This window comes from Raphanus sativus, unplaced genomic scaffold, assembly GCF_000801105.2.
Source record: "Raphanus sativus cultivar WK10039 unplaced genomic scaffold, ASM80110v3 Scaffold0928, whole genome shotgun sequence".
NCBI lineage: Eukaryota > Viridiplantae > Streptophyta > Magnoliopsida > Brassicales > Brassicaceae > Raphanus > Raphanus sativus.
In genome coordinates this window covers 10,141-27,971 of record NW_026616242.1, presented here as the reverse complement: position 1 = coordinate 27,971, position 17,831 = coordinate 10,141, and the positions used below count along the sequence as shown (strand labels likewise).

The following is a 17,831-nucleotide window of genomic DNA, read 5'->3' as shown; positions in this document are numbered from 1 at the left end:
AAATCGAAGGATGGCGAAGCTGGTGTTCTTTCACCGTAGTTGTTATCACCATTTGCTCCTTTGGAGTCCTCCGTTGATGACAAATGTGCTGCTTGCAACGCCGTCGCGGTATGCGCCGCTCGGAATCTCTCTCGATGTTGTTATTTCCCTAGTCTATGATCTACCTGCCCTCACACTAATATGGGTCTCGATGCTGTGCAGGAGGAACTGGAGTCACAGCTTTTGAAGGTAAAATACAAAATCACAATAGTATTCGAAGCCCCCCTGTTTCTGGTCCTCAATGCTAGTTCAACATTTTTGATGTTTTTTCTTAAACAGGAAAAACCACGAAACCATCTTGATTTGAGAAACCGACTCAATTCTAAAGGCCAGCGTGAAGGAAAGGTTATTGATTATAGGTACGTCAACTCACGCATCCTTGTCCGCTTAGACTTTTTGTAATACCTTTCTTCGTTGGACACATGAGACAAGAGAACTTCTTGAGCATATTTATAATTGTGATCCTTACTACAAGTATTAACATGGATTAGTAGTTAGGAGCTATGATGAAAAAATAAAAAATTCTAACAATTTTTCTCTTAACCATATGTTATTTTTCCCTGTATATGTCATTTTCTTCAAATTCAAATAGAATGAGTGACCTGAGGGTGGTTGATTTGTTGACGGGCTGTGTGATAGAATGCAGGACTATACTCTACAAAAGGTAAGCCAAGTTCGTGTACAATTCCCGTTTTGATTCTTTTTTATTTTTTTTGGGGCAAATACCCGTTTTGATCTATTTGTATTCATCAATTAGATCTAACTTCCCACATTTCTGCAGGTGAAATCTAAAAATAGTGAATGGGTTCAAAGTGGAAAGTTTTGAAAATCTAACAAGTAATGTCTATTTCCCTTTAAATTTTTGCAATCTGTTCATCACACATCTGGCTTCTCCAACTGCATCAATAATGTATTTTAAATAAATTAAAGCTTAGGTGCTTCTTAAACTTTTGGTCGAGGAAGATTGTGGAAGAAGGAATTGTGGCTGTGAAGTCTTTATCTCTAGTTATATTAGTAGGTTTAGAGACTTGTTTGGGATTCATGTTCCGTGTTTGTGTGTGTTTTCATAGATAAACAAGAAGCTAAAGCGCATGCCAATGACATTTCAAACTTATTGGCGGAAGGTAAGCCAATTGAGAACATCCGCAGTATCTTTTCCAGCTTAATACTTCTTTAAAACTCTTGTAAAATCGATATGTAATTGATTAACACAGATTGCTGGAGGAAACGGAAGATGAGGTAAGCTCTATGCTGACCTTCCTCTTAAGTAACGAGTACAGGCTACACCAAATTTCGTTGATGTTGATGGGTGATGGCAGCTTGCTGAGGTAATAAAAGAATGGATCGTTAAAAGTAGGAGATGCGCGCAAGGTTCTGTGTCAAACTTTAAGTAATCACTGCAGCAAATCAAGGTTGGTAAAAAAATTAGTCATCTTGCACATTTCCATCTTGAAGGGGAATCATTTAGATTAGTATATGGTGTAGAATCAGTTTAATATATAAAAACCATTCATCAGTGAGAATAAGAGAATCTCACAATCTTATCTTCTCGAAATGTGATATGGTTCCGTATTTTGCATTGTAAATTCAGTGAAAACAGATTCAGAAGATGAGGACGCCGATGACGATGCAGATGAATTATAGCTCATTCCGGGGAAATGTCATCACTTTTTTTACCAACAAGGTCCGACTACAAAGACATTTTTTTACGACTCATTTGTAGCTTATACACCTTTTTCAGCCTTTATGTTCCATCGATGATCCGTTCTAGAAAACTTATTCAGACTGTGACAGCGTTCTGTTTTAGAGATTTTTTTCTCAAAGACATTTAAATTAGCTTCACAGAAACAATGATACTAGTCTAAATTAAATACTAAATACAATTAAAACTAGATTGTTTGTTACTCATGCGCCCCAGATTGTTTGTCACTCATGCGCCACGTTCTATCTAAATGTTGGTTCTTTCAGTTTTCGGTTCTTTTTAAATTTTGCTTTTTAATCTAGGTTACTAGGGTCGGCCCGAATAAATATATGCAATGATTACTGTTAGATTCTGAGGTTCGAAATTAAAACAGGTTATCGTCCTTGATAGAGAAACAAAACGTATTATACTGGATACTTTTTTACAAATATCAAATGAGTGAAACAACGGAACTGCATATCTGGTAACTTAAATATTTCACATAGATTACTTCTTCTTTGTTCATATTACACAAGATTTTAGTTCTTACACCAATACATACTCCCATCAGGTGCTAGTATATAACACAACCTACCACATACTTCATACACCCAAAATAAGAAACGTTTTATCTTACAGACATAAGAGAATAGTGACACGAATCACAGTTGCAACAAATCTTTTCCTCCTTTTATCCTCTCCGAAAATATCTTCTCCTCTTCAAAAATATATTCTTCTCTTCTCTTCATTTCTCCTCTCCGAAAATATCTTACAACTCTTCTCTCACCAATTTGGAAAAATTAACTGGTTCCGTACGCTTGTTTACTTTCTCAATAGGTTCAAAAATAAAACTGATAAATAGTTATCGGTGTCGAGGACAGAATCAGAAAGAAATGCGTTAAATGATAAGGTTCTCAAATTATTAAATAGATCTGCAATTACCAAACCGAATTTCGATATTAAGCTAAATAGGTCTTCAATTATTTTATGACTATTTTCAATTTTGACAAAAAAACACATTTTACCAGAAGTTTTTGGATGCCAATTCAGTTATTATTTTGTCCACCACTTGTATTTGACTATTTGTTTATTTCTGTCAAATTTATAAGAAATCAGTAGAAAGAAAAAGACCCAAGTTTGGAAATTCCCATCACATAAAGCCATCGAAAGGTTTATTTATTGGCTAATGAAAAAGGGAAGCCAAGAGACACGTGAATGTCTGTATTTTCGCACTTCTTTAAAGAATATGAGGTTGGGAGTAATCTCAATTCATCAGCGGATCTGATTCCGTCACTTTGTTGTTGCCTCTTTCTTCTCCTTCTTCAATTCCTCTTTTTTTTTTCTCTCTCTCCCTCTCTGCTCGATATTCATATTTGGTTATTAGTTGGCTTAGATAAGCAACAAAAAATAAAAATCAAAAGGTGTAACTAACCAGTTCATCCGTTTGATTCACTTTTAACTTGTGGGTTTTGTTTGATCACAATCATCGTCCGATTGATGGGTATATTTTAGTTTTCCAGAAAGTCAACAACTTTCTCTGTTATATCTTCTGTCTTTTTGTAGCAGAGATGAAGCTACTTTGGTCTTTCTTGTTGTTGTCTTGTCTATGTCTTGGATTTTTGGGAAACGGACATTCTGAGAAACCAAAAGTTGTCAAAATCGGTTCAATATTCAGTTTCAACTCAGTGATTGGCAAAGTTGCCAAGATTGCGATTGAGGAGGCAGTGAAAGATGTGAATTCAAACCCGGACATCCTCGTAGGGACACGTCTTCAAGTTTCAATGCAGAACTCAAACTGCAGCGGTTTTATGGGCATGGTTGAAGGTAAGGTATTATTTTGTCTGATGAGGAAAGAATGTTTTATTTTTGTTTGGTAATAATAATGAATTTGTTTGTTTGTTTTTTTTTTTGTCACAGCATTGAGGTTTATGGAGAAAGACATAGTTGGAATCATAGGACCACAATGTTCTGTAGTTGCTCACATGATATCTCACATGGCGAACGAGCTACGCGTGCCACTTCTCTCATTTGCTGTTACGGATCCTGTAATGTCGCCACTCCAGTTCCCTTATTTCATTAGGACGAGTCAGAGCGACTTATACCAAATGGAGGCTATAGCTTCGATTGTAGACCTGTACGGTTGGAAAGAAGTGATTGCTGTGTTTGTGGATGATGACTACGGAAAGGAATGGTGTAGCTGCGCTTAACGATAAGCTTGCGAGCAGGAGGCTGAGAATCACTTACAAGGCTGGTTTACATCCGGACAACGCGGTGAACAAGAATGAGATCATGAGCATGCTCATCAAGATCATGCTGCTTCAGCCAAGAATCATCGTGATTCATGTCTACTCGGAGTTGGGTTTCGCGGTTTTCAAGGAGGCAAAGTATCTCGGAATGATGGGTAATGGGTACGTTTGGATCGCTACGGATTGGCTGTCTACTACTCTCGACTCTTCCTCCCCGCTTCCCTCTGAGAGACTTGAGAGTATTCAAGGCGCTCTTGTTCTTCGTCCGCACACACCTGATTCGAATTTAAAGCGGGAGTTTTTCTCGCGGTGGCGTAAGATTCCTGATGCTCCGCTGGCTCTTCACACGTATGGTCTCTATGCTTATGATTCAGTCATGCTCTTAGCTCGTGCTTGGATAAGTACTTCAAACACGGTGGGAGAATATCTTTTTCTAATGACACAATGCTTGATGCTTTGGGGAAAAGCGGGAGTCTCAACTTAGAAGCGATGACCGTCTTTGATGGTGGAGAGGCTCTGCTTAAGGATATCCTTGGAACGCATATGGTTGGTTTGACAGGACAGCTTCAGTTTACTGCAGATAGGTCTCGGATCCGACCGGCTTATGATATCATCAACGTGGCAGGAACCGGTGTTCGCCAAATAGGCTACTGGTCGAATCATTCCGGTTTATCGGTTTTGCCACCTGAGTCACTCACGCGACCAAATACGTCAGCAACTCCGAAGCTAAGACATGTGATTTGGCCTGGAGAAGCGTTTCAAAAGCCACGCGGATGGGCTTTTTCGAACAATGGGAAAGAGCTTAAGATCGGTGTGCCTCGCCGCGTAAGTTACAAGGAGTTTGTCTCACAGATTCGTGGAACTGAGAATATGTTCAAAGGGTTCTGCATTGATGTATTCACAGCTGCGGTGAATCTCTTACCGTACGCTGTTCCTGTCAAGTTTGTTCCTTATGGAAACGGAAAGGAGAATCCAAGCTACACTCATATGGTTGAGATGATAACAAGTGGTGTGAGTGCCTATTCTTTTTTTTTATGTTAATAAAAAAGTTGTTTTTCTGTTTTTGCTTACTTTGGAATTAAATTACTGTAGAACTTTGATGGGGTAGTGGGTGATGTTGCCATCGTAACAAACCGGACAAAGATTGTAGACTTTACACAACCGTATGCAGCATCTGGACTAGTTGTTGTTGCTCCTTTTAAGAAACTGAACTCTGGAGCTTGGGCTTTCCTCCGACCTTTCAATCGACTTATGTGGGCAGTCACGGCTTGTTGCTTTCTCTTTGTCGGTATTGTTGTTTGGATCTTGGAGCATCGGATTAACGATGAATTCAGAGGCCCTCCTAAGAGGCAATGCGTCACAATTCTATGGTCAGTTTTACTATGTCTGATGACGTCATGTTCTCCTTGGCTGATCCGGATCCACTAACTGTTTGTTTGATATCTGCAGGTTTAGCTTCTCCACCATGTTTTTCGCGCATAGTACGTGACACAAAGAAAAGGAAACTTACTATCTCACTGATGATTAGCTGGCTTTGACTGACATATGGCTATTTGTTTAAATGCAGGAGAGAATACAGTGAGTACACTTGGGCGGTTGGTTCTGATCATATGGCTATTTGTTGTACTAATAATCAACTCAAGCTACACGGCTAGTCTCACATCGATACTGACGGTTCAGCAGCTCTCGTCACCAATCAAGGGAATTGACAGCCTTAGAGAGATGAATGATCGGATTGGGTACCAGGTGGGTTCGTTTGCAGAACGTTATCTGAGGGATGAGCTTAACATATCAGAGTCGAGGCTCGTCCCACTTGGTTCACCTGAAGCTTATGCCAAAGCTTTAAAAGATGGACCAAGAAAAGGAGGTGTTGCTGCAATTGTGGACGAGCGTCCTTATGTAGAACTCTTCCTCTCCAGCAATTGCGCTTATAGGATCGTTGGTCAGGAGTTCACCAAAAGTGGCTGGGGATTTGTAAGTCCCCTCCAAAAATGCATTTTTTATTTTACCATTCATTCATCATTACAAATTACAAATGTTTTTTTTTTACTTTTAGGCATTTCCTAGAGACTCTCCTCTAGCAATAGATCTGTCAACAGCGATCTTGGAGTTGGCAGAGAACGGGGATCTGCAGAGGATTCATGATAAGTGGCTGATGAAGAACGCATGCACTCTAGAGAACGCAGAACTTGAATCAGATAGGCTTCATCTGAAAAGCTTCTGGGGACTGTTTCTCATATGTGGAGTTGCATGTGTCCTCGCTCTCTTCCTCTACTTTGTTCAGATCATACGTCAGCTCTATAGTGGAAAGCCAAGCGAGCAGGAAGAAGATGCCATTGGGAGAGAGAATCATGACTCCTCGTCCTTGCGTTCTTCTACTCGTCTGCAGAGATTCTTGTCGCTCATGGATGAGAAAGAAGACGTGTCCAGGGGAGGAAGCAAGAAGAGAAAGATTGATGGATCAGTGAATGATAATTCAGTATCGAGACATTCACGACGACTTGAGAGCTTCAATTCGGTTAATCCATTAGATTGAAAGTGTAGTTACAGAGATTCTTTTTAAGGCATGAAAACCGTTTATAGTTTCAAAAGTGTATCTGATAGGATTGAACCTGTAAACTCTCTAATCAACACTTGTATTCGCAATCAGAATACACAATTTCCGCATAATAAACCGATCAATTGATATAAACAATAATGAACGATTACAATCCAAAGTTCCCGTGACAATACTGAGTTCGAACTATGCTCTCATGGCAATCTGAAGTCTCATGTCCACTTTTCAATAAACAGATCTCAGCATACACGGAAATAAAATGCAACAATAGTCTTTTATATGAAATTTTGAAATATCTTCCAGCAACCCATTCCTCTGCTTTGCTTCCCTCCTGATGTTCTGAACCTCCAAGTCAACCCGAGTCTTTGAACTCTTTGTTTCTTCTACCTAAAGTCTCCTTTGATCTGTTTGTTTCTAACACTTCCAACTTCTTGTTCTTCTTCTGCCATCTCTTCCTAAAATAGACACGTTGGAGCTTATCGGTATCCAAGTTGTGTATTCCCTGATTCTCAAATCTTTTAATCCTAGGAGGAGTTCTTGTTGAGGCAGTATGTGACTTGTTTATGGACGCGTTAAACGCAATATTAAAAGTTTTTTAGAGTAGCTGTACCAAGTTCAATACGGTAAAAATAAATGAGTAGCAACATTGTCTGACAAACTCTTAACAACCACACACTCGCTTATGGCTAACGATCTGAAACGTACCGAGAAAATTAAATGATAAGGGACCACCAGAAGTTGTCTCTATGAGAGCTCAGGCACAAGGCCACGACATTCTCAAACCTCATCCAATCTCTTGAGACGATACCAATAATGAAAACCTATCACTAATCCCCACCACACACACACACAAAAAAAAAAGAAAAAAAAAAGAAAAAAAAAAGATAATTGATTTCATTTCCCCCAATTAAACAAACCCTCGTCTTGCTCTGCTTATCCTTCTTCTTCGTCCAGAGACAAAACACAAATTAATGGCGGCTGAATATTCCGGCAGCCGAAGTTCCAACACACAGCTTCTGGCTGAACTGGAAGCCCTAAGTGAAAATCTTTACCAGAAACCTCAGGCACCAGTTGGTCGCAGAACTAATTCTCTCGCTCTCCCACGCAGCTCCGTACCGTCCCTCGTGACCTCTGCTGAGGATGTGACAGTACCAAAACCACGGTCTCGGCGTTTATCTCTGTCTCCATGGCGGTCGAGACCCAAGCTTGATGTAGAGGAGGAAGAGAATATGACTCAGAACATAACCATCAAGACACCGGAAGAGTCTTCTTCATTGGTGGGATCCAAACCCAAGGAAGAGAGAAAAGGGATATGGAACTGGAAACCCATCCGCGGGCTGGCCCGAATCGGAATGCAGAAGCTGAGCTGCTTGCTATCGGTAGAGATCGTGGCGGCACAGAACCTACCCGCGTCGATGAACGGTCTACGACTCGGGGTTTGCGTGAGGAAGAAGGAAACCAAAGATGGCGCTGTCCAGACGATGCCGTGTCGCGTTTCTCAAGGATCCGCGGATTTCGAGGAGACTCTATTCATCAAGTGCCACGTGTACTACTCGCCGGCTAATGGGAAAGGTGCTCCGGCGAAGTTTGAGGCTCGGCCGTTTTTGGTTTATCTTTTCGCGGTGGATGCTAAGGAGCTCGAGTTCGGAAGACACGTGGTGGACTTGAGCGATTTAATACAGGAGTCTGTTGAGAAGATGAGTTGTGAAGGAGCTAGGGTTAGGCAATGGGATATGAGTTGGGGGCTTTCAGGTAAAGCCAAAGGGGGTGAACTTGTTCTGAAACTAGGGTTTCAGATCATGGAGAAAGATGGTGGAGCTGGAATTTACAGTAAACAAGGTGAGTTAGGGATAAAACCGAGCAGTAAACCGAAGAATTTCTCCGGTTCCTTTGGGCGAAAGCAATCGAAAACATCGTTTAGTGTCCCGAGCCCGAAGATGACTAGCAAGAGCCAGGCGTGGACGCCAGCAAGTGACGTGGAGTCTGCATCTGATCTTCAGAGAATCGAGCATCTGAATCTGGATGAGCCGGAGGAGAAACCAGCTCCGGCTCATCCAGATTCCAAAAAAGAAGATGATCAAGAACCTGATTTTGAGGTTGTTGACAAAGGAGAAGATCAAGAACCTGAATTCGAAGTTGTGGACAAAGGAGTCGAGTTTGATGACGACCTGGAAACTGAGAAATCCGATGGAACCATATCCGTAGTAGAGATGAAGGAGCAACCTGTTAATGTTGATGATCCACGGCACATAGTAAGACTATCGGAGTTAGATTCTATTGCAAAGCAGATCAAAGCGCTTGAATCTATGATGAAAGATGATACTAATGGTGGGGAAGGGGAGGCAGAGTCACCAAGGCTCGATGAAGAGGAGCAGACTGTGACAAAGGAGTTCCTTCAGTTACTTGAGGATGAAGAATCCGAGAATCTCAAATTCTACCAGCACAAAATGGAGATCTCCGAGCTGCGGTCTGGTGAATCAGTAGACGAAGAGTCTGAGAATTACCTCTCGGATCTTGGGAAAGGCATCGGCTGTGTTGTTCAGACAAGGGACGGGGGATACTTGGTTTCTATGAACCCTTTTGATACGGTGGTCAGGAGGAAGGACACTCCTAAGCTCGTAATGCAAATCTCGAGACAGATTGTGGTACTGCCTGAAGCTGGATCGGCGACTGGATTCGAACTGTTTCATAGAATGGCGGGTTCGGGTAAGGAACTTAACTCAAAGATATGTTCGCTTATGGCGATGGACGAGCTCATGGGGAAAACAGGGGAACAAGTGGCTTTCGAAGGCATAGCGTCAGCGATCATACAAGGGAGGAACAAAGAGCGAGCGAACACAAGCGCAGCGCGAACTGTTGCAGCTGTTAAAACGATGGCTAACGCTATGAACAGCGGAAGAAGAGAGAGGATAATGACAGGAATCTGGAACGTGGAGGAGAATCCATTGGCTTCAGCAGAGGAGGTTTTAGCTGTTTCTTTACAGAAACTTGAAGAAATGGTGATTGAAGGACTAAAGATTCAAGCTGACATGGTGGAGGATGATGCTCCTTTTGAGGTTTCCGCTGCCAAAGGCCAGCCAAATCCACTTGAGTCCACCATCCCGCTTGACGAGTGGCTCAAGGAGAATCGCAAGCAGAAAACGCTGACGGTTCTTGCGACAGTGCAGCTCCGGGACCCGACGAGGAGATATGAGGCAGTGGGAGGGACAGTTATCGTGGCGGTGCAGGCTGAAGAGCAGGAGGATGGGCTAAAAGTGGGAAGCTTGCACGTTGGGGGAGTGAAGAGCAATGAGGCGGAGAAGCGAAGGTTGACTGCGGCGCAGTGGCTTGTGGAGTATGGATTGGGTAAGAAAGGTAAGAAGAAGAGTAATGTTAAGAGGAAGGAGAAAGAAGAAGAAGATGAAGATTTGTTGTGGAGCTTGTCGTCTAGAGTTATGGCGGATATGTGGCTAAAATCTATAAGGAACCCTGATGTGAAGTTGCACAGTTGAGGTTGAGAATTTCACATTACAGAATAAGATGCATATGTGTATACTAAAGATTATTTTCGCTTTGTTATTTATAGCTATTTGAGCAGAACTTGGCTAGTTTCGAAATTTGATCTTTCTTTGTCAACTGGTAAAGACAAACACTACCCTCACTACTTTTTCTTGAAAAATCTTCAAATTGTTCCAACCGAGATTGCTCGTGTTTTGAAATTGGACTTGTCCTTGACTGCCAAACCAATCAAAACCGAACATATTGGAAAGTATTACAATCAGCACTTGTTTTATCTCTCGCTAAGTTTGCGCTTGCTTTTTCTAGTTTCTAAGGCTAACTTTCATATGCGTTCATCACAAGTTTATAATGTTAAAAGCTAAACAACAAACATGCTAAATAAAACAGATTCGATATTTTATATAAAAGTATTCCAACGTCATCTTCTTTTCTTCTTTCATTCTTCACTGGTCCTCCTTCGGGCCTTCCTCTGTTTCCTTCTTCTTCTTATAAAATATACTTGTACTGGATTATCAAACTCATGCGTTGAACCCAAGTTTTTCTATTTTCATTGCCTCAGTTTGCTTTACCGATCTTGCTGGTGTCCAGTCCTCATGCAAGAGCTTAACACAGAGACAAAGCTTGACCTATGTGCAATATCTTGTTTCCAAGCTTACTAGCCCTAGAAACCGATCAAATTCTCACCACAGCCTCTAAAATATGAAACGAATCTATTGCCTTAAAAGAAAAATAGAAAAGGAAAAAACAAGGAAACATATAGACAGCCACACAAAAGAGTAAATTTTATCATAGACGAAACTATGAGCGGTGAGTAGAGAGCTGGGCTTGACCCAAATTATTCAAAACAATTCAATGGGGCCTCCAATTTTTGAAGAAAGGTTGTAATGCATGTATATTAGTGTAAGTGATACGTACAAAAATGTAAGTGTAAAATTAAAAAGTTGGATATGATATAGTTTTTTAGGCATGTACGTTCAGGTTCACATTGGATATTTCGGCTTTTCGGTTAACACTATTTAAAACTAAAAAAACACTTTCGAAATTAATTTTAAATTTTTCATTTTAAATTTTTAGTAATTAATTATTTCTAAACTCCATCTCTTAACCGCAAATCCTCAACTCCAAATCTCATATATGTAATAGGTGTTTTCCTGCACCATGTGCAATGGTGCAGTAATTTTTTTTCCAAATTTAATTTATATTTAAAAATAAAATTTATTAAATATTATAGATTTTATTATTTTTACCAATATTTTTTTGGGAGAATTGGAAAAATGAGACACTTTGAACTTTTGTTTGTCACAATAAGACTTTTCATACTTTTGATAATTTTAGACATATTTTACCCTTGTTTTATGAGAAAAATAGTTAATAGAGTTTTAAAAATATAAAAAAATATGAAAACTATAGAAAACATAAGTATGACAATATATAAGTTTAAATTTTTTAAAAAAAAAATTCGAATCATATTTTATTTTATCTTCTGGCTACAGTTAGAATACTCATTCTGGCAGTCTACTTAGTTTATAGTTCGGATTCTAAATTTAAAACACTGATATATCCAGGCTATATATCGTAGCATAACATTTCTTCTATACCGTGGCAAAGATAGAATCAGCTACGCTATAATCAAGAAAGATGGCTTTGGTGTACCTTCAGCTACAAAACGAGATATAACCACAACTCAATCACAGAGCTCGGTTACATTACGTGTCATAATCTGTTATACCTTTTACCTTATATATGACGCCTGAAGGTAGAATACAGTTCTCACCTATTATACGGTGTTCTGGGTAGGTAGTATACGTATTCTAGGCAATCGTGAAAATATGGAAACTTCCATTTTTAATTACAGAAGTTTCCTAAATCTAAACTAAATCTACCCTAAATCTTTCAAAAAATATTTTCTCCTAAAAATCTGAAGTTGACCCGCTCCGACGAACACTTCGATTTGAAGTTGACTTGCTCCGACGAACCTAGATGACGAAGAAAACGTCGATTAAGGTTTGTTGGAGAGTCGGATGGAAGAGGAAGACGAGGAGGGAGAAGAGATTTCTTTACCCTCGAAGGATTTCAGATGAAGAGAGCGGCGGAGACGACAAGGGTGGTGAAGAACCCTAAATCACCATGGGAGGAAGCTCGGCGGAGAAGAAGAAGTAAAAAAAAAAATTAGGGTCGCGATCCCTCTTTTACCCTCTTTTTTACTCGATCCCCTCTTTTGTTTTTTCTTTTTTTAATTCCTTTTTTACTTTTTAATTGTTTTAAATAATTAATCTATTACGAAAATTATTATTTATAATTAAAATTCAATTAGCAAAATGAGATTTTAAGGGTATTATAGTATTTACAAGAATTAAAATCCTAATTTAACAAAACATCTTGCAAAAATCCTAGTGTGACAAATCCTAGTTCAAAGTATCCTAAAAATCTAATTTTCCCTATTTTTTTTTCCTCAAGACATATTTTTATTAGAACACAAAACAATTACACAACGGGAGATCAACACAATCCCGATCAACTGAAGCCGGCGGACGACATGAATGTCCCCGGAAACTAAGCCCACACATGGGAAACTAACTGAAACAACAAACAACAATTCTAAGATAGAAGCCCTTTATCAAAAAAAAAAAAAAAAAACAATTCTAAGATAGATGACTAAACTTATAAGATCAAACAGACCAAGAACTTGATAAAACCACAAAAGACAGATTAAAAAGTTGAAACCGAACTTCTCACTTCACCTTCACACCAGCTATGTCATCGTGCTGTCGAAGCCATGAGTTCCCTCCGGTACAACTAAAACCCGCTTAACATCCTTAGGCCAGCTACGAAAGGAAAGCGGCGGTAAGGTTTCAATCAAGCCAAAGAAAGAAGATCCCATAGCTTCAATGGATACGTAGACACAGTCAATAACCGCAAACTCCAGACCCGGACCGGTTACAACAGATCATAGTAAACTGGTTGGGGATCTGCATGAGAAAGAACCGAGAAGAACCTTTGATTGAGGTACAATACCTCCAAAACGCCATCCCGTCATATGATTGACGAAACCAAAGATCACTTCCAAGGAGGAAGATTAGAAACAAATCAGGAACTTCTAGGGAAAGGAGAAGGGAGATCGACAGGACCACAACCCATACCAACCATCATCGAATCATAAACATCACTATACATAGACATGCAAAGCCAAACCGGTAAACATCGGAGAGACATAACTCATCCCGACGAACCGTCGTTTGACCTCACAAGATCTATAACAAAAGAAGGACAATCCGCTTAAACCAAACAAAAGGAAATCCGGTTCCAGTGCTTAGGGAGCCACCGGAACCAATAGATCACAAAAGGAATTGAAGAAACTTGTAGAGATGGAAGAGAGGAAGTACAGGTTTAGAGAGAGAATAATAGGCAACATTTTTATTTTTTTATTTTTTTAATATAGATTTGATTTAGTTAAATATTAAATTAAGATAACATGATTTTGTTTATTTGAAAATATATTGAATAATATATATGTATATATTTAAATTATAATCCTAGGTAGTATTTTCTATCTATTTATATTGTTTAAATATATTAAATCAATTTGTATAAAACTAATGAAATGATATGAAATTTTATAATTATCAAAAATTTAAACTAAACAATATTTATAAAATTTGTAGATATATAAGATACTAATGATTTTACGATTAAAATCTAAATTTTTAAAAATTGTAGCAATTTTTGAAAATTTTAGTAATACAAATTTTATCACTATTGTGGGAACCGAAATTCGCACTGTCGATTTTTGTTAAGTAAATCGGAGGAAAGCTAAGTAAACTTAACTTTCCCTGAAGGTCCGGATTCTCTGCGACAACCAACGACAAGTGATCAAATAAACGCGGAAAGGTTTTATTAAGATTTGAGACTGGACCTTAAGGAAGGCTGCCTACGTACCCTTTCGAGGATCAAGTCGGACGTAGTTCAGTTAGAAAGATTTGAACAAGAGATCGAACTGCCTGGCGGAGTTCGTCTAGTACGAGCGTTTGTCATAGAAACGGGCGTGTCGAGAATAACGCCTAGGGTTTCTATGTGCGGAACTCTGAGTAAAAGAATTGTTAGATTCTTCCGAAGGAACAGAAGTCTGCGGACAAGATGAAGGTAGAACGAGAGGCGGCCAGACGTCCTAGGTCATGCCTTGCTAGTCTAACCACCTAAGTTCTAAGTTCCCTTAGTCTAAAATCTCAGATCTGCTCTCTAAATCTCTCAATTTTCTTCTCTTGGATTTTTCTCTCCTTTCTCTTTTGCTTCTCTCCTCAAGCTGCTTTATATACTCCTCCTTATGACGGTCTATTCTCCTTTTGGGCCGCGAAGCGGGCTTTTTCCATTTTCGTCGGCCTTCATGTTTATCGGGAAACTTGACATTTATCTTCGGGAAACTTGACATTTATCCTTCTGGAAATTTAGCATTTATCTTGTTATGTAAAGATAAACGTAAATCGTCGTATCTATCTCAGATAATCGTAAGCGGACTGTCCGATCGCGTTTGGTCCCTTTCGGGCCGTCTCTAGGACTTCTGTTGTTTTCTACGATTTCTTCGGAAGATCTTCAATCCTTCGTAGAGTTGAGATGAGTGGTGTCTTAAGATAACCATCACTGTTTCGCACGAAGAATTTAAGATCTTCCTTCCCGTTGATATCTTACGAGTTTCCGAAGTGTTTCCGACGATCTTTGTTTGGAGTAAGAACGGGAGTTTTATACGCAGAATCTCAACGATTCGTTCCGCGAAAACTTGGGAAAGATGCAAAGTACAGACTTCTGACGGCCGGGGCCTAGAACTTATGCACGGAAGCTTGTCGCCCGACGACCCGAACCAGCACGGGGCTAGCCGCCCGGCGGCCATGGCCAGCACGGGCGCTAGCCGCCGGCGGCCACGGCCAGCACGGGGGCTAGCCGCCCGGCGGCCACGGCCAGCACGGGCGCTAGCCGCCGGCGGCCACGGCCAGCACGGGGGCTAGCCGCCCGGCGGCCACGGCCAGCACGGGCGCTAGCCGCCCGGCGGCCAGGACCAGTACGGGGGCAAGCCGCCCGGCACCTGCATCTCGGCGAGGGCTTTGATTTGATATCTTGCTCGTTTTCTGGGTCCTCACGGTTTGAGAAAACGGGCTCTTTGAAGTTTCTCGGCGGCCAGGACCAGCACGGGGCTAGCCGCCCGGCAGCCAGAGCCAGCACTGGGGCTAGCCGCCCGGGACCTGCGTCTCGGCGAGGGCTTCGATTTTATATCTTGCTCATTTTCTGGGTCCTCACGGTTTGAGAGAACGGGCTCTTTGAAGTTTCAAGGCGGATTCCTTGTCGTTCGGCCTGTCCAAACTTAGATTACTTCTCGTTTCTTCCGTATACTTTCGTATGGTCGTGTCATATCAGCTACGTACCTAATATCTCTCGGTTCTTCTTGACTGTATCATCGAAGTTTTACGACTAAATCTGAGTTTGTTTTCTCGTAAAGTTTATCGTGTAAAACAAGAACGATCGACTTTAACATATGTTTTTTAAGTTATACGACTTGTTTTGCTTTCGACGCTTGTTTTATGGAAAGTCCGCGCACGATAAATATTTTTAGCCGTTGATTTCGAGGTAACCGTTTTTGACCCCAACAGTTAGCCCCCCAGCCTGTAAGACGCGGAGACGATCTTGCGGACGGAAGATTATGAGTTGAAAATCGAAATTTTTGGCTAAGAGTATTTCATTGCGGAAATCCACATCACCTTTGATTGGCGATCGTAACGTCGGGAAGTCCATGAGCTCGTTGCTTAATGTGAAGAAAGAGAAGAACATATGTCCTCGAAAGTCCGTCGTCTTCAACAGAAGATTCAGAGTCTCGAGGAGACGGAGACTCGCAACTTCGACTCGATTCTCGCTGGTCTGAAATCCGTGTGCACCCTTGTCCTGGATTTGGAGGGTTCGGAGGACCAGGACCACGCAGTCAAGGATCGCGAAGCCGGCGCATATGAGACATGCAGCGGTGGTGCGACCAATGGAGGCGACAGTGAGACCGTTCCTTCTTTGGGTGAGTTTGGAGGATGAAGGTGATGCTCCGGGGAGCGTCTAGGTTTATCAATCCCTTTAGGGATTTTTATTTTGATTGTGTTTCGGCCGTTTAAGAGGCGATGATGTGTATTTGCGGGACTGGCTGTTGGTGGCTTCGAATCCCGGCCTTTTTCAGGGCATCTGTTGAACTCTGCGGCTCAATCTTTATAAAATATTAATGTTGCGTTTTCAGAACTTCTGTCTATCGAAGTTAGAGGGACAGAGTGTGAGTTGTCGTCTCATTCCTGCCTCCCTAATGATCACCGTATCCGTCGTTTGTACAAAGCGAGATTTTCCTGCGGTTTACGATTTACGCGAAAATTCGTGAAAACGTACAGACTTGAGTGAAGAGACAAGTTTTGGGATCTCGCGTTGTTGACGCTTTGCCTATGAGATGTTAAGATACCAGCAAGGCTGGGTTTAGGGCAAGACCTAGGTTTACTCTCAGACTGAGGCTGTGCGATGACAAATCGGCTTTCGTTTTGCCTGTTTGTGATTTTAACCTGATTCGTATCGTTTTAAAATCCGCGAAGTGGTACGGCTTATATGATTTGTCTGGGCACGAATCGAGCTACTTCCTTTACGAAGTGTTGAACCAAATTTGGATTTTTTTGTATAGCGCGCTATGGGATCCTTGTCGGATGTAAAAGAGCCTACCCTTAGGTGGCTTGTCTGTTTAGGACGTTAGAGTTCGTTTGTTGTGATCAGCAACAACGATATGATGCCGTTTAGAAGGCGTATGAAGGTTTTAATCGAAAAACGAATGTTCAGGCACGAAGCGACGTCTCGCAGTGCTTTGAAGTTTGTTTTTCTTATGCCATAAAGGACTATGGGCTTTTAGAAATCGCGGAATTTTTCCGGGCGATAGTTTATGATTTATTTGGTGAATACTAGATCCATTGTTGAGGCCGTTTAGCGATTGGCGAGTTTGTTTGCGAAGAGTTTTCGAAAATTCGGTTTCTGTGTTTGTAAAGAGTTTCGAAAATCCGGTTTCTTCAAAAAACGTGGGATTATACAAGCATACACATTTCAAATGTGTACGAGTTAATTTTCCCTTGTGCCGCATTTCAAATGTTCGCGGGCTTGGAGATGTTTTGCGAATGTCCGTAGTCAGAAACTGTTGTTTCAGTTTGGACGTGTAAGTTATAAAATTTTGATCGAGGAATTAGGACCAGGGGTCGCGTATATTTGACCCAGGGAGAAGTGTCTACCTTCGCTTTGCTTCGCGAAGTGTTGGCCTTCCGGGATTTTAAGGACGACTCGTATAACTCTTGGAGCTTTGTCACGAGTGTTTCTTTTCATGCTTTGTTTACGCGGCGTATAGAACTTAATCAGTCGATGTTAAGTTCAAATTTTTCCGTTAACCGTATGGCTGTTAGGACTGATTTTATTACGAGAAATTTATCGCATGATTTCCGCTTTTGGGCTATGCGACAGAGTTGCTCGCGTAATGGTCACTTGGCGTTTTATGACAAATCGTGGATTATCGTTTGGCCCTTAAGTGATTGGAGCGGCGATCGTTCAGCTGTTTTGTCTTGGCGTGAATGTTGGGGTCAAAATCGGTCAAGACGAAATCGATGTCCGAAAATCTCGGAAAAATATGAAAGATGTAAGAGCAACCTCGAGAGACCAATTGTTAATCGAGAAACCTCGGGAAAACATTAAAGTTCGAGATTAATCATCTCGAAATCAACAGCTAGATACATTCTCTACACAAGGAAAAACCTACGGAAAAACTAAAAAC

At 40.9% G+C, this 17,831-nt stretch overlaps 1 protein-coding gene and 2 pseudogenes across 1 annotated transcript; all 3 read left to right on the top strand.

Moving 5' to 3' along the window:
- Nucleotides 1-29: 29 nt before the first annotated feature.
- Nucleotides 30-755, top strand: LOC130503334 (uncharacterized; annotated as a pseudogene).
- Nucleotides 756-2,806: 2,051 nt separating this feature from the next.
- On the top strand, nt 2,807-7,134 carry LOC130503332 (glutamate receptor 3.3-like; annotated as a pseudogene).
- Nucleotides 7,135-7,351: 217 nt separating this feature from the next.
- On the top strand, nt 7,352-10,152 carry LOC130503333 (protein PLASTID MOVEMENT IMPAIRED 1-like). Its single transcript, XM_056998011.1, has one exon. It carries the CDS (start codon nt 7,495-7,497, stop codon nt 10,012-10,014), a length of 2,520 nt encoding a protein of 839 aa, XP_056853991.1. The 5' UTR covers nt 7,352-7,494; the 3' UTR covers nt 10,015-10,152.
- The last annotated feature ends 7,679 nt before the right edge of the window (nt 10,153-17,831 follow it).

Coding starts and splice junctions, on each gene's coding strand:
- LOC130503333 (XM_056998011.1), top strand. CDS start 7,495: ATGGCGGCTGAATATTCCGGCAGCCGAAGTTCCAACACACAGCTTCTG.